Below are 14,724 nucleotides of genomic sequence, written 5' to 3'. Positions count from 1 at the left end.
ATTCCTGATTCACGTGTAAAATCTTGAACAATTGGCACCCAATAGTCAAAACATTTTTTTATTATTTTTTTTAAATTTGCTTCTCTGAACTGCTTAACTTCAACTGACAATTGTTTTTGCTGTGAGTGTAAAGTATCACTTCCATCTTGATTTTTAAACTGGCACATTCCAGAGTGAACAATGCCCAAATACCACAATAATAACCTTCCAAATATATTGCTAATACCCACTTTCTGACAGATACAAAAAGTCTGATAAATGCTTTTTGTATCCGTCAGAAAGTATTAGCTGCTTAAATGCTGCTTTGGAAAATTAAAAATAAAAGATGCCATTGCTCCAAAAATGATAAATTTTCAGTTTGATAAAAAAAAAAAAAATCAAGTGTTGACTCTAAAATGAATCCCATTTCAGGAATAATTAAAAACAAATGAAAACCAATATGGTCACACCCATGAAGTTAGAAAACTATACAAAAATTCCCCACCTGGGAAAAGTGCAGGACGAAAATAAGCCATGCAGAAAGAAAGTAAGCCTCGTGACCTAAACTTAAAATAAAATATCACCGACAATGCACGAGTGAATCTTGTACAAAAGAACCATACGAGCGAGCAGGAAACACAAACTAGAAAACGCAAGTGCTGTGAAACATTAGGAAGTGACACCATTAAAATCAGCCAGGTGTGCCTCAAGTGCTTTCTACTTCTCTTCCACAGCAGGCATCGAGTCAGCGGAACATTTCTGGCCGATGGCGGCGTAGCTCAGATCCTGCGAGGCCTGCTCAATCACAAGTGTGCGTCACAACCGGCCGACAACACCTAAGACCCGCCCCCACCTTGGGTTCTTCAGCTTTACCTCTCTGGCGATGTCATCGGCACAGGTAGGTTCTGCCGTTTTGGGCAGCGTCTTCACACCGAGGGGAGTAAAGTCGGACACTCCGAGATCGATGGGAGATGGCTGGCGACGAGTTGAAGTTCCTATCTACAGCCGCGTGTGCACACACGTCAAAGATGTAATGCGAGCAAAGCCAGAAGAGAGTGCGATCCAACTCACAGGCTCGGGTCCAGCTCTGAGGAGATCAGCACACAGCTCCTCTCGGTTTTTCTGATTATGGTCTGCAGACTTGCAGGTCAGGGCAGTGTCGTCAAACTCGCTGCAACAACAACACAGATCCTATTTTGGAGCTCGTTACTTGGAGACACGAGAAGCTAAGTTGGGGCACCACTTTATGTTACCTTTGTCCCAGTGAATGTGGCACCCCACTTTGCCATTTGAGGCCTCTGATTTGCTGAGGCCTGTAGCTTCTCAAGTAGAACCAACCCCAAGCGGTCATCTCGTCGGCGTGACTTGACGTTCTGGCGCACCTGCCGCATGACAGCAAGCATGAAGAACAACATCCAGTGTGCAGCCATTTTCTCACTCTTATGTAGGCCACCTTTTTCGGCATGGGAAGCAAGGTTGGAACCAAAAGGCTTGTGGAAAGCAGTGCAGGGGGCAACTGGACACAAAAATCTGCAGACGAAAGCAGAAAAGCTCTCAGTGGCTTGGCAAGGACGAGGAAACCTCGCCAAGAGGACTCACCTCACCACAGTGCGAGTATCCCGAATGGCAGCAGGTGAAGCTGTGTAGCGGCTGGTGCGGCAAATAGGGAACCCGGTGTTGGTCTGGGATGTAGGGCCAGGTGGGGTTGAAGTTGTAGGACAGGAAGGTCATTGATTTGGCTCTCATCCTCACTTTGATGGGGTTTCCCTTGAAAAACCTAACCTCTTCTCGCAGGTACTTGTAGGCCTGAGGAAACGCACAATTCATTCATTCTGTTTTATTTGAACCATCTGTACCTTGATTTTCATTTTCGCTGTGCTCTTTGTGCTTAAAGGGAGCAACTTTTGTCTGAACACACTTGATGGGCATTTCAAAAGAGGAAGAAAAAGAAAGGAAAAAAAAAAAACCCACTGCACTCCATTACCTCATTTCAGATGGCAACAATAAAGTCGTCGGGAAATGACAGCTGTCAATCACCTGGTAGGCGCCGTCCTCTGAGGAAAAGGTGACGAACCAGTGGGTGGAGTTCACAATCTCGCAGCTCAGGAATTTGGGCAGCTCCTCGTTGCTGAAGAGCGCTTCCACCTCCTGTGGGACAAAAGACTACTTTTAGGCAGAGGATCAGACGAGGGTGAGGATGAAAAGGAGGCGGCCGCAGGTTTTTCCTGGCGGTAGGTGCTGGTAGGGATTTCACGCAGGATGACAACATATTGGCTGTGGTTGGGCGACATCTGGACCTGCGGCAAAGCTGAGGAGGAAAGAGACGGGCCACATCAGGGGCTAGGTTGCCTCATCAACACCGACTTTTAACAACATTCGTGATGAACTGCGAGTCAACACCCAGGCGCGTTCAGTTACCCGTGTCTGGTTTTGGCAGGACGTGGTCCTCTGCTGCTCCGGGTTGGCCTTCAACCTCAGCCGCACCCATGTTGGCCAGCTCCACGTGCAATCCGTGCTCTTTGGAAGTGCATATCTCAGCAGCACCTGAAGCAAAAGGACAAATTGATCTTTAAAGTGCTAAGTGTGTGTTAACAAGTATGAGTCATTCTGTGCACACTTGCTATACAAGGAAGATGGATGGCAAACTCAAACAGCATAAATTTGAATCTTGACTCACTTTGTGGGTCCATCTGCTCGCCGGGAAGGCATAGCCAAGGCCGCGGATCCTGCGAAAAGTTGTAGTTCGATCCTGTCCACACTTCGGCCTCAGGGTTGAGGGTGTGCATCTTTGCAGCCTGCGGAAAGCAGCAGGAAAACGTGATGATGTAACGGGGCAGAGTGCTGACAAAAGCCCAAAAGTGATGTACGCAAGTTTACAGCCTGAGCGCGCCAGGCCCATTCGCCCTCGACCAGAGGCATGACGGTATTATCTAGGGACGTTCCCAGCGGAACGACGCCGGGCAGTGGCTCATCCTGACTTCGCGGCTCTCTCCGGTCCAATGCCTGGCCACCATCCTCTCCGATGGGCTCGATCCTGGTCCCGTAATCCGGAGGGCTTGCCGAGGCGTCAGAGTCCTCTCCCAGCAGCTTTGACACCATCTGCCACATGCTGCCCTCTGCGTCCTCGCCAGGTACCTCCTGACCCAAGAATTGTATCTGGCAAAACGGTGTCAGAGCACAAACGTCCGGCTGGTCAGGGGCCACCTGGACGTCGCCGTCTTGTTGCTGACGCAGAACCTCGTCCAGGCCAATCATGTTGACCAGTTCGCCATTGGAAGGAACACACATGGGAGTTCTGGGATGCTTCTGGACTAATCCCTGATCTTCAGCTTGACCTGCAGGTAGTGAAAACAGAGGGTCTGCGTTATCCTCCAGAACTGACAAATGGACCTCTATATGATCAAGAGCCTCCGGAGGAGCATCCCAGAACTCCCACGTGTTCCTTCCAACGGCAAATGTTAACAAATATAAAAGGTAGGCCATTTCACAAATTTATTATCAGCCCTTAATTTACAGTGTTGGGAACTCACTACTTGTTCAAGAAAGTAACGGAGTTATTAATTGTATTATTAATAAAAGTAACCTTACCGGGTAAAGCGTTACACTTAAAAAAATGAATACAACACAATACATGCACATTTTTGCCTTTAACCTAAATTAATTTGGATGAAAGTGCGTCAGTCGGCACACTAAGTTAGCTAGCTTGTGAGCGGCACGAGGCCTGTTAGCTTACTCGGGAATTCACGAAGTGGTTAGCGAAACATGCACCGCTATATACTCAAATTTAAACTTCAACTAGGCTATAATTTCTGTGAGGTAAAAAAAAAAGTTACCGATGAGTAATTCAGTCAAAGTTGGTCAATGGAGAAACTTACCACGGTTGTCTTCTGAGCTGACCGCCAATTACCGAATTGGCGCGCTCGTTCGTTGCGTTCTTCTTCTTCTTCTTCTTTTTGGATTGTTCAGCGGTTGGCCACCTAACGGGGCATTACCGCCACCTACTGTTCCGGACACTCGGTCAGAGCATAAACTCACAATCTAAAATCAAGAAACCCAGTAATGATAGTAAGAAACTCTGTGCCAGAATTCTGACTTTATTCTCAGAATTCTGACTGTAAATTATTAATTCTCACTTTAAAGTCAGAATTCAGAGAAAAAAAGTCAGAATCCTGTCAGCGTCTTTTTTCTTCTTCACTGGCCCTAATCCTCTTCCATACAATCAAGATCCACCTTACTTTTATCCTTTTTCTTTCATCCACTTCGAAGGATGACACTCTCTATGGCTCTTCAGATGAATCCAGAAGTTAACCATGATTTTTTTCCTCCTCAAGTGCAAAGGCACCTTACCCATCTCCACCTGTAAGCAACATATCTTCAGAGCCTGGGCCTGTATTACTTTTTAACGACGAAGGTGCTGCTGACCCATAACTCACACACCCATAGTCGATCACAGATCTTATCAGAGCTTGATCGTTTTGACCCCTTTGGTCACGTCTGCGCAGTAGCAATCTTGAGTTGCTATGACAACTGCTTTACGTACTGCTGCAAAGCATAAAGACTCAAATGGACTCAACGACACATCGCACGTTGTGTCGTTTTACTTTTTTTTAAATAAACAATACATTAAAAAGACAAGCACGTGAAGAGAATCCTTTCTCCATTAATTTTTACAACAAAGATATGAATTAGTCAGAACTTATAATCGTTATACAAGAATTTGCCCTTCAGTTTTTGCTTAAGTTTACAACAGAGAGAAATTTTTGAGGTACAAAACATGTCAAAAAGCATTAACTGATGAATTTAGCTTGGGCCATGGATCCAAGCAAAACATCACTTTCATTGCCAAGGAACGATGACCTCAAACAATCATTCTGTTTCATAATAAAGTAAGAATACATTGCATTTATGCAGCAAAACTCAGGCCGATTGTAAATATTTAGAAAATGGCTAATATTAGCCGATAAAATCGTCCATCCGATGAATGCGCATACAAGACACGCACCCGTTTCAGGAGTAGAGGCTCCAGTAGATGGTGTTGAAGAGGAGGTAGGAGAGCGGGAAGGCCAGGCGGGAGTACGAGTCAATCATGTAGCTGTTGCTCACCAGGAGGTCCACGTGCTCCCGCACCGACCGCTGCCGGCGCAAACGCGTCCCTTCCGAGGGCCGCGTGTCCACCTGCGGCGAGGCGGCGGCCGGGGACTCGGGGACCGGGCCCTGCGCCGGGCGGGGGAACGGCGTCAGCTCCATCTCGTCGTCATGGAAGCAGCCGTCAAAGGCCATGGCCTGGCTGGCGTTGAAGGTAGATGGAAGCTGGGGGGACACGGAAAATGTCAATTATCTGCATTTTGAGATGTGTCGCTTTGGCATTCTGCCACCGGAGGGAGCTGTTTCCTGTTTGCTCACCTTTCCCCGTTTCATCTTTCTCATCTCCTCCAGCGTGGTGCAGTAGTTCACGGCGGCGTACTCGATCACAGTCAGGAAGACAAACAGGAAGCTGGTCCACAAGTAGATGTCTACTGCCTTCACGTACGACACCTGCAAGCAGAAGTGTCTCACTTAAGTAGCTAACGTGAGTACTTGGTGAACGCAGGTGGTACCTGAGGCATGGAAGAGGACACGCCTGTGATGATGGTGGACATGGTGAGCACGGTGGTCATGCCTGCGGAGGAGATGGGAAGGTCAAAATACACGTGTGCTTCAAAATACACCGGATTAGCAAAAAGAGTCCTTCGTCGTGCGTATGCACCCAGAGAGACGCGGGCTGGTACGGCCCGGCGGTCGATCCAGAAAGACACCCAGGACAGGACCACCATCAGCATGGTGGGGAAGTACGTCTGCAGCATGAAGAAGAAGATGTGCCGCCGCAGGATGAAGTTGATGAACAGCCGGTTGTACCAACCTGACACGCACACACACACAGGGTGTGACCTTCTCGACACCACGCAAGCTAATTATAGTGTTTACCTTTCTAGAACCATAATTAGAGTGCAGACGTATTTTGCTCTCATCTTGGTCAGTTCTCAAACTCAAACATGAGCTTTGGATGAAAAAAAAAATTGAGGATCCAGACCTGTGCTGCTGTAGAAGGCCAAGCCGCTGGAGGGGTGAAAGTGCTCGATGAAGAACTGAGACAAAACGATCTCGTCGGTTCTCAGGGAGTCGTTGCCGTTTTTCCAGTAGAGCATCAGGTCGTTCTCGTTGTACGCATCTGGGGAGACACACAAACTATTTGATTTGTGCAGTGCTGGGCGACACTACGCTTATGTGTGTGTGCGTCTCACAGCTCTCCAGTTCCAGCGAGCAGTTCTGCGTGTCCAGCGGGAAGCTGCTAAAGTCCATTGAGCACAGCGACGTGACGGTGACCCTGAAAGCAACAGCAGAGTCTTCAGCAGCCAGACGGCATCCGTCTTGTCCCCGACTGACCTTTCTGCCGGTGTTGCCACGGCAACCTGGCAGCAGCTTGTGATTCAGAAAGCGCCAGGTCGTTTGTTTTCATTTTTGGTGCCGGCTTCGAGGCTGACCTGACGCTGTAGAGGATGTTCCCGTCGGGGTAGACGCGCAGCATGATGTTCTCCATGGTGGTATCGTGGATGAAGGACCGCTTGGAGTGCGCAAAGAAGACATCCGGCACCCAGATCTTCTTGACCAGCCGCGAGTCGAACGTCCTGCTCCGGTTGTTTTGCGACGGGAAGGCCAGACGCTCATCCTTCCAGTAGTGGCGCAGGTACAAGGTCATGGTGAAGTCCTGTGGACACATCCACGTGTGTCACTATAGCAACAAGAATGGGGCGGGGGTTCATCATGAGGAAGCTCACCATGTTGACTTCGGAGATGCTATCGATGCTCTCCACCTGCACGTCGATGCCCACGGGGATGGCCGCTCCTGCCGGTTAAAGAAATTCAATCGCTTCAGTCCGTGCACGAAAAAGAACTGTAGCGGAAAGTTCCATCAGCGAGTGATGTCATGCCGAAAATGTTTCTAACATGCTTTTGGTGGCAGCGGGGGAGTCACGTTGTGACACAACAACATAGCGATGAGGAGGCTTTTTTTGACCGCGTCTGCGGGCTGTCCAGGAGACGCTGGCGTTTGCTTTCTCACTGACCTCGGCCTGCACCAGGTCATGTGTGTGTGTGTGTTAATTCCACCTGAGCGTCAGCATGACAGCAGCTCAATAAACACTTTATCTAATGAAGCTCGGCAAAGCTCCTGCAGAGGCCGTCGCCATGGCAACCTCTGCTGGGGAAAAAGTGAGACGGCCGGGTGACTCACACACTCTTTTCCCACATCACGGCTCAAACTTGGTGCGAGAGGTCCTTCTTAGAAGTTCACCTCTCCCAAGGTGCTAACATGGCATCAACTCGAACGATTTGTTCAGTGTCAAACGTTCACAAAATTGTTGAAAGGCAAGTTTTGGCGACCCCGCATCACGAGTGTCGTCTCAAGCGATAATATGATGAGTGACTTCGAGATTCATGTGACACAGAGGAGAATGTCACAAACATGTTCATTAGTCAAACGGCGCGCACGACGTTAACCTGTGACTTGACAACGGACGGGAATGACAATAATGAAGACGACGATGGATGGCCAAGTGATGGATCTGCTCTCATCACGATAACTCGACAGCCGCCGGCTGTGACCTCTGGGTCAACTCAGTCACGCAAACCAAAACGAACGCAGACAAGACTCAAGATGGATGAAGGAAAACACCCGAATGAAATTTGAGTGCAAATGAGAAAAGACAAGACAGAAAGTGGAGATAATCATAAGGGCAATTAGACGCCATTTTCTTTTTTCTCCGAAACAATCCATACTGGTTCAACACACACACAAAGCAAAAAAACTAGGACGCACAACACAACACACATTTGTGCGCGTGCGTGTGAGGCCCCTCAACAAAGTTCAACTATGACATGACATCAATCACCTGGAGTGACAGTGATTTGTTTTCTCAAGGCGTGTGTGTTTTGGTGAGTGTCCCCGGGACAGAGCGGAGGTGGAGGGCTCATTTGTTTGCTGTGGCATGCATGCACATGCATAACACACACACACACACACACATACACACAAACACACACAAACTGTAACACATTCAAACCTGAATGTGCACTGTGTGTGTGTGTGTGTGTGTGTGCTGTTTGAGCAAATGACAGGTCCTGCACTCCAATATAGTCCATGGAGGCGGCGTGGAGGAACACACGTTTCGATTCTGAGAACATTTAATGTTTTTCGTAGCGTCTTTGTTTGTTTGTTTGTTTGTTTTCAAACTCTGACTTACCATTTTTTTTTCCCGCCTTCACGCGTATTTTCGAACGCAGAAGTCGGTCGGCATCATAGTGTATGTTGCCGTGCTTTGTTTCCATCTGCTCTAGACCCTGCATATAATCCAGATTATTTCACTCGACCCCCCCCCCCCCCGCCTCTCTGAGGGCCGCACCCCCCACCCCCAACTCACACAATCGTTATATTACAATAACACGCACGCAAGGACACACAATCCTGTTGGAGTGAGTGCACGCACACACCCGTTTGTAATATGTGGGTCATTTGTTGAGTGATTTGGGATTGGTGACGCGCCCCAGTGCCCTTTATCACATCATCGGGCCGAGTCTCAATCGCATTTTTGTAGCGGTCGTGTCACGAGTAGCATCCTCATCGTCACGATAACGCGTGCGGCACAAGGGACAAATAGTTTGTCATCTTTGCCATTCCTACAACAGTGTCAGTAAAGATGTGTGTGTGCGTGTGTGTGTGTCACCTCCAAAGCCAGGTCTCATGGCAAAGTCATGCTCCTCGATCCTGAGCAGCTGTTCAGTTTTGATCAGCAGAGTTTTGGTGCTGTCCTGCCTCTTCAATTTGTAGTCAATACGTCTGATCGGAGTAAAAACAAGATGAAGAATTCAATTCCTGGAAAGGGCCCGCAAAATCGCATGTCAAACAGATTATGTCTGATTAGAAGGTCACAAATTGTCTCGGCAGACAGTCGGGGGCCAATTTCGGCATTTGGCGAGGATGATGATATCACGCAACAAACAGAAGTGTGAGATGTTGATTGATCTCCATCAATAAAATAAAACTGCATTGATTAGCATAGCAACGCTCAGAAGTGAGTTTCAACATGACCCCTCACCCTCCAAATTTGAACTTGCTGTTTTCCCCGAGGAAGACCTCCTTGTGCCTCCTGCGGCCGGAGTTGCGTCCGCCGGTCACCATGGCAACCAGGCTGGCGAGGGCCACAGTCAGACAGGTCAAACAGGTCAGCCAGGTCAGCCCGACCACCTTCATCTTCCTCCCCCTCCCTCAGCCGCCACGTCTTCCGCGCTCCGGTCGGGCCCGCTAACTGTGGACGCTGGCGTCACTCATGTGGAGGGTGCGTAGGGTCGCCGAGGCTTCCACGAGCATCCCGCAAAGTCGCTGCTCTTTTCCTTTTTCTTCTTCTTGTTATTCCCGCCGCATCCTTCATCTCCGAGAAGGTTTCTGGGCTCACGTCGCTCGTCGTCGCCGTCCTCGTCCGTCTGCCCGCCGGCCGCCCGCCTGCTTCATCTGTGGCTTATTCTCTCTCTCTCTCTTTCTCACTCTGATTAAAATCGATATGAATCCATTTCTCTCGGTGATAGAGGAATGACACTAATTCCACACTAATCCTCTTATCCTCGGCCACAGCAATCTTTCTCGAACCTACGCACACACACAACTCGGCACTAATCAGGATTTTCTCGCAGCGCCGTGAAAAATGAGGCATCTGACCAACAAAGGAATTCAAAGCGGCAATCAAACAATCAAGTCGTCACGCTAATCCCAACAAACTCACACCTCTGGAAAATCCTTTTTCCAAACACACAAATTTGATTGCATGTTAAAGGGTGTGCAAACTTTTGATCCAAGGCCACCGCCATGTTTCACATAATTTTTGTTGCTGATTTTAAAGTGAGGGGGAGGAGCTTCTTTTCATTGGGCCATAGCCTTATCTAATCGGAAAAAAAAAACTTTTGCACAATCTTGTCATCTCATTACAAAGCGTTTTTGCGGGACAAAAGTGAATTGTGCAACAAGCAACCTGCCCTTTGGAAACAAAGCGCTCTGCTGACATTTGGCAAAGTTGCGCGCGTCCACGCAAACTCCACCCACGGTGAGAGAGACAAGCGTGTACCGGAGTGTGTGAGAGGGAGCATCTATTCTCTAAATAACCTGTTGATCCAGTCAAGCTCTGTCAGGCGCTCGCGGGGCACACTCTTCCTCTTTGGCTTCACGTAAGTCCCCCCAGACTTCCTCGCGTCTCGACTTTCTCAAACTTTCCGCTATTCTCTTGCTCTTTATCACGCATGGCTAATTGGGAATCAATCTCACATCTATTCCTCTCATGCGGCTCGCACGTCTGGCTCCTCTGCTCACTTTCTGACGTCACCCACTTTCAGTTTTTTGGGACATGACGTCTGACTCCTCTCTCGGTTGTTCTGACTTTTCATGCCTTGCGCGGCTCTCACACACGTCACTCACTAATCAGTCCTGTTTTGCGCAAGAATGCCTCGCTGTGCGTAAATCTGTCGAGTCGGGGGGCAATGGTCGGCGTGCGACAAAGTGCGCTGATAAAGTAGTTAATAATAAATATAATTTTATTGCTAAGCCACAACATGCCGGTGTCGCTCCCGATTGTGCGCTCCGACACTTTATTTTGTTAAGGTGATGAGCGTTTATCAGTAGCGGATCAGCACGCTTTCTTTGGCTTTGTATCGGAGCGTGATGAGCTCACTCATCAGCTGTCAGCGGGGGATAAAGTTCTCCCGAAACAAAACGCGTCGATCCAAAAGCATTCCAGGAAGGCTGGGACTAACTTTTGATTCTCTGCTTTGAGGTGATGAAAAGGGAGATGGAAGCAAAAATCCTCAAACATGGATTGTCCTCAAAGGGCAGCACATGCTCTGTCACGTTTTCAGCATCATCCAGGGCTGCTTTGTAATTACGCCTTTCTTCTCCTTCTCCTTGTGTGTGCTTGTGGGCTGCCAAACCACATAGATCCAAAGAAAAAACTGCAGAGCATGGAGTGAAAGCTTGCGGGAGTTTTCTGGCCCCAAACCATGTCAGCATTCATTTGCATCTGGGCCTGCTTCCTGCTGCGGCTCATCGCCGCCGCAACGGAAAAGACGCCAGGTGAGACACAAACTCCTCTTTGTCCCACGGCAAAGCGGCGAGCCCCGAGGGGCTTCGCTTTGAGACTGACCCCATTGGATCGCATATCTGGCAAGAACCTCGCCAAGGCAAACGGACTGGGCCCGATTGATAATAAGCTTTCCAAAACCCCACACCGTTTTGTTTTGTTGTGATCCATTTTTGTAATATTCCATCACTTCAAACGTCTGATAAGATTTATGAAATTGCGGGAAAGCAGTAACAAGCACAAAGATAACGAGAAGCCTCTCATGGTTGCTGCTGTTAGCCCCGGCTCACGGCCAGCCACTCACAGGAAGATATCGCGGGCCACCTCAGCTTCTTGAAGACTCCAACCTCAGATACAAAAATATTTACAGGGATTTCTCTACATGATAGATGTATAGATCTTTAAATATCTCTTTAAAAAGTGTCATTTCAGTTAAGGTTTGGATTATAATATAATTATAATTGTCTCCTCTGAACCTCAAATGTCCTTTGACACTTGCTCAACTTTGATTTTTGAAAGATCAGGTGAGCACATAGGGGAGTTTTCTTTTTTGGGCTGTGCTAATCTGTGCTGTGAGTCAGCCAAGTGACTCACTGCTCTGCTCCCGTCTGCGCCTCAGCCAAAGAATGACGGGAACGTCCGTCCCATCTGCGAGTGAGCCAGCCGGCTGGCGAGGGAGCGGGCAGACGCCTGAGGAATGTCAGGGACTCATTTTTAGAACAAAATCCACGCTCTTGATCCACATTTGCACACCTGCGACACCGTCATTTGGCAAAGTATGAAGATGTGCTCCACTTCCTCTTATGACTCGGTGAACAAGCCACGTCACGGCCTGGCTGAGAAGTCACAAAGATCCAAAGAGGAAGTAACACTTAAATACGTCAGCAGGGCATCACATCAATGCTTTGACTTAAGAGTGCCCCAACTTCTGAGTTTTTCCAAATTACAAGCCGCTTGGTCTATTTCTGGTGCACCTGCTTGATCTTTGCCTTGAAAAAAGACTTTTGGCATCCAAGCTCACCACGGCCACCCATTCTCATTGCAGATGAAAGCGTCACTTGTTTCGTGTCAGAGGAGTGCCACCTCCCGTGTATGTTCCCCCCCGCCTCCAACCAGAGCGTGCGCTGGTTCCGGCAGGACGCGGTGATGCTCAGTTTCGGCGAAACCCCCAGTGAAGGCCAGCCGCTGGCCGGGCGGGCCGCCGTATCCCCGCCCATGATCGCCGGGGGCAACGCTACTCTGGTCCTCAGGGAGGCGGCCCTCAAGGACCGCGGCACGTACCGGTGTCATGTACGTACGTCTGAGGGGGAGCACAGCGCCAAGGTGGTCTTGAAGGTGGAAGGTATGTTTTGCATTCGCTTTACGACATCTAATTGATTTTGATTGTAAAATAAGAATTTTAAATGAATCGGCATACACTGTACAGTTTCAACCATTTTTTGGTGGGGGTGGGGTCAAAAGGTCATTATTTCCTTATGGGATCTAAGTGACAAATCATTTGTTGTTTTTGCTTCCTGTTGTTTTTTTGCAAGAGAGCCGTTGTTATTCATCAGATCTTTGACATTGTATTTATTTAAATTATGTGTTGTAAATGATTGTATTTAAGGGTCATAAATCTAAACATAGGGATCAAACATCAGTGGGGGCCATTTTGTACGTACGAGTTTGACTTACTTGTACTTTTGTATCACGCAGCGCCCATCCGAGGCCTTTCCCTGGAGCTGTCGCGGCTAAGCGGCTACGAGGAGATGAAGTGCATCGTGCGGGACGTCTTCCCTCCGCCCCGGGTCACCTGGGCCACGGAGCCGCCCACCTTCGAGGACCTGCGACCCATCACGCGCATGCTGGCCGACAAGCGGGGCCTGTACACGGCTGACAGCAGGCTGAAGGTTCTGGAAGGCCAGCCGGACCTCATCTACATTTGTAAAGTCACCACCTCCTACGGGGGGCCCACCTGGACGTCCTCACTGCGGGAGAGAGGTAAGACCGCAGACCTGGCGCATATCTATGTCCTGTACCCAACTATGCCGTCCCCCCGACAGCTATAGCAGGTAGCGAGGGTCGAGATTTGACCATCCCATGCTTCGCCCCGCCGTACCTGAACAGCCTTACCCTCCGCTGGAGCTTCTCCAACGGCGAGGACCCGGTGCACATCCTGACCTATGACAGCCACTCGGGGCACAGCACCTCTGCACCATCCTGGGACCACCACTTGGAGCTGGACGGCTTCAGGGTCCCATTCGGGGACGGCTCGCTGCGCCTGATGGACCCCGAACACGTCCACCATGAGGGCACCTATAGCTGCGTCTTCTCCATGCCGTATAACACGCACACGGAGCGCTCCGACGTCGCCATCAACTCGCCCATTGGTGAACACAAGGCGGCGCTAACATCAACATCATGTCCGGTCTGTCTGAACTCACGTGTGTGTGTCTTCGTGCAGCCAATCGGAGCACCTCGCTGCAGACGTCATACTGGTGGATCGTCGGCCTGGTAGTGGCGTTGACAGTCCTGGTACTGGCAGCCATGTTGGTTTACCTGAAGATGCGAGGTGAGGCCACGGCAACCCTCGAACATGTGTGTGTACATCTACGTGTGATGCTCACAATGTGTGTGTGTCTTAGGAAAAGCAGCAAAATCTTCATCATGTGACCCTGAGGAGGAGACCGAGCTGAACTCGGTCAAAGGTACAAGAGTAGAGGATAAAAATACTTACGTATGAGCACTAGGTGGCGCCGTTGTGTTGTCCAGCAATAACAACCCTGAAAAGACACGGGAAAAATAAGTTGCTGTTTTCATCTTTTTTGTAAAGTATGTCTCGTTTTTCCATCAATGACCATCGGATTTAAATTAGTACAAAAATATCAAGGAAAAATTTCACATGTTTGAGAAACAATTCCCCAAGTAATTCAAATGAGTGCAATATAGTATTCCAATTAAACATTTCTGTAAATATATTAAAGTAAAATTGATATCAATTAGGGAAATACAAATAAATGTACTTACCATCGAGTACAAAATCATTTTGATCTATTTTATGTGACTATTTCTTTCAATTATATACCTATTGGGATTAAATTTAGTTGCATAAAATAACACTGAATGTACATTATCCCTTGGATTTTCAGGCGTAGAGGGTGAAAGTGAGAAGAGCAACCAACTCCCTGCCAGAGGCAACAACGGACAGACTGGACCCTCGTGACCCCCAACCCCACCCCTCCACACACTGAACTATGTTTCTATTGTAAAGACATTTTATATGAAGTGATGTCTACTAAAGTTGCATATTGAACCGGACACGCACTAGAACCTTTACAGGTGAACTTCCCTAGACCTTCTGCAAACCTTTGAATGCACTTGTCTGGGGGAAAGCGCGCCATGGCGCGATATTCCGAGGAAATTGAAGGGAAAGGTGGGCGAGCATGTCTTCAGAACTAAACCCTGTTGCGCAACTGTGTGTGTGTGTGTGTGGGGGGGGGGGGGGGGCTGTGACTTATCACGTAGGGGTGTACTCACTTTTGCAATATGAAAATTAATGGCTGCGTGTTGACTGATTTTGAAAGGACAGTAAAAATATTGCCAAAAATCT

At 48.6% G+C, this 14,724-nt stretch overlaps 3 protein-coding genes across 7 annotated transcripts; 1 reads left to right on the top strand and 2 right to left on the bottom strand.

Moving 5' to 3' along the window:
- Nucleotides 1-39: 39 nt before the first annotated feature.
- LOC148380966 (uncharacterized) lies at nt 40-4,016 on the bottom strand. 4 transcript variants are annotated; one of them, XM_088364043.1, is made up of 12 exons: nt 3,855-4,016; nt 2,857-3,135; nt 2,657-2,774; nt 2,398-2,523; nt 2,208-2,287; nt 2,017-2,130; nt 1,579-1,785; nt 1,433-1,509; nt 1,233-1,361; nt 1,051-1,150; nt 853-978; nt 40-774 (listed from the first exon to the last, which is right to left on the bottom strand). In XM_088364043.1, the coding sequence occupies exons 2-12, from the start codon at nt 3,085-3,087 to the stop codon at nt 697-699; spliced, it is 1,386 nt and encodes a 461-aa protein (XP_088220169.1). In that variant the 5' UTR covers nt 3,088-3,135; nt 3,855-4,016; the 3' UTR covers nt 40-696. The 4 variants fall into 4 exon arrangements, with proteins under 4 accessions (XP_088220169.1, XP_088220167.1, XP_088220168.1 ...); XM_088364041.1 differs by having other exon boundaries at nt 2,857-3,314; nt 3,855-4,012; XM_088364042.1 differs by having other exon boundaries at nt 2,857-3,314; nt 3,813-3,939.
- A 603-nt stretch (nt 4,017-4,619) lies between these two features.
- On the bottom strand, nt 4,620-13,397 carry LOC148380965 (gamma-aminobutyric acid receptor subunit rho-3-like). 2 transcript variants are annotated; one of them, XM_088364188.1, is made up of 10 exons: nt 12,810-13,397; nt 8,739-8,851; nt 6,795-6,862; nt 6,501-6,724; nt 6,261-6,343; nt 6,050-6,187; nt 5,726-5,878; nt 5,577-5,638; nt 5,383-5,514; nt 4,620-5,289 (listed from the first exon to the last, which is right to left on the bottom strand). In XM_088364188.1, exons 2-10 carry the CDS (start codon nt 8,755-8,757, stop codon nt 4,987-4,989), a joined length of 1,182 nt encoding a protein of 393 aa, XP_088220314.1. In that variant the 5' UTR covers nt 8,758-8,851; nt 12,810-13,397; the 3' UTR covers nt 4,620-4,986. The 2 variants fall into 2 exon arrangements, with proteins under 2 accessions (XP_088220314.1, XP_088220313.1); XM_088364187.1 differs by lacking the exon at nt 12,810-13,397 and adding an exon at nt 9,111-9,787.
- Nucleotides 10,067-14,704, top strand: LOC148380964 (CD276 antigen-like). Its single transcript, XM_088364189.1, has 8 exons — nt 10,067-10,230; nt 10,994-11,128; nt 12,181-12,477; nt 12,831-13,115; nt 13,178-13,504; nt 13,579-13,686; nt 13,760-13,822; nt 14,264-14,704. The coding sequence occupies exons 2-8, from the start codon at nt 11,056-11,058 to the stop codon at nt 14,335-14,337; spliced, it is 1,227 nt and encodes a 408-aa protein (XP_088220315.1). The 5' UTR covers nt 10,067-10,230; nt 10,994-11,055; the 3' UTR covers nt 14,338-14,704.
- The last annotated feature ends 20 nt before the right edge of the window (nt 14,705-14,724 follow it).

The sequence above is a fragment of the Syngnathus floridae genome, chromosome 20 (genome assembly GCF_059516105.1).
Source record: "Syngnathus floridae isolate MCC-2025c chromosome 20, RoL_Sflo_1.0, whole genome shotgun sequence".
NCBI lineage: Eukaryota > Metazoa > Chordata > Actinopteri > Syngnathiformes > Syngnathidae > Syngnathus > Syngnathus floridae.
This window is presented reverse-complemented; position numbering and strand designations above follow the sequence as displayed.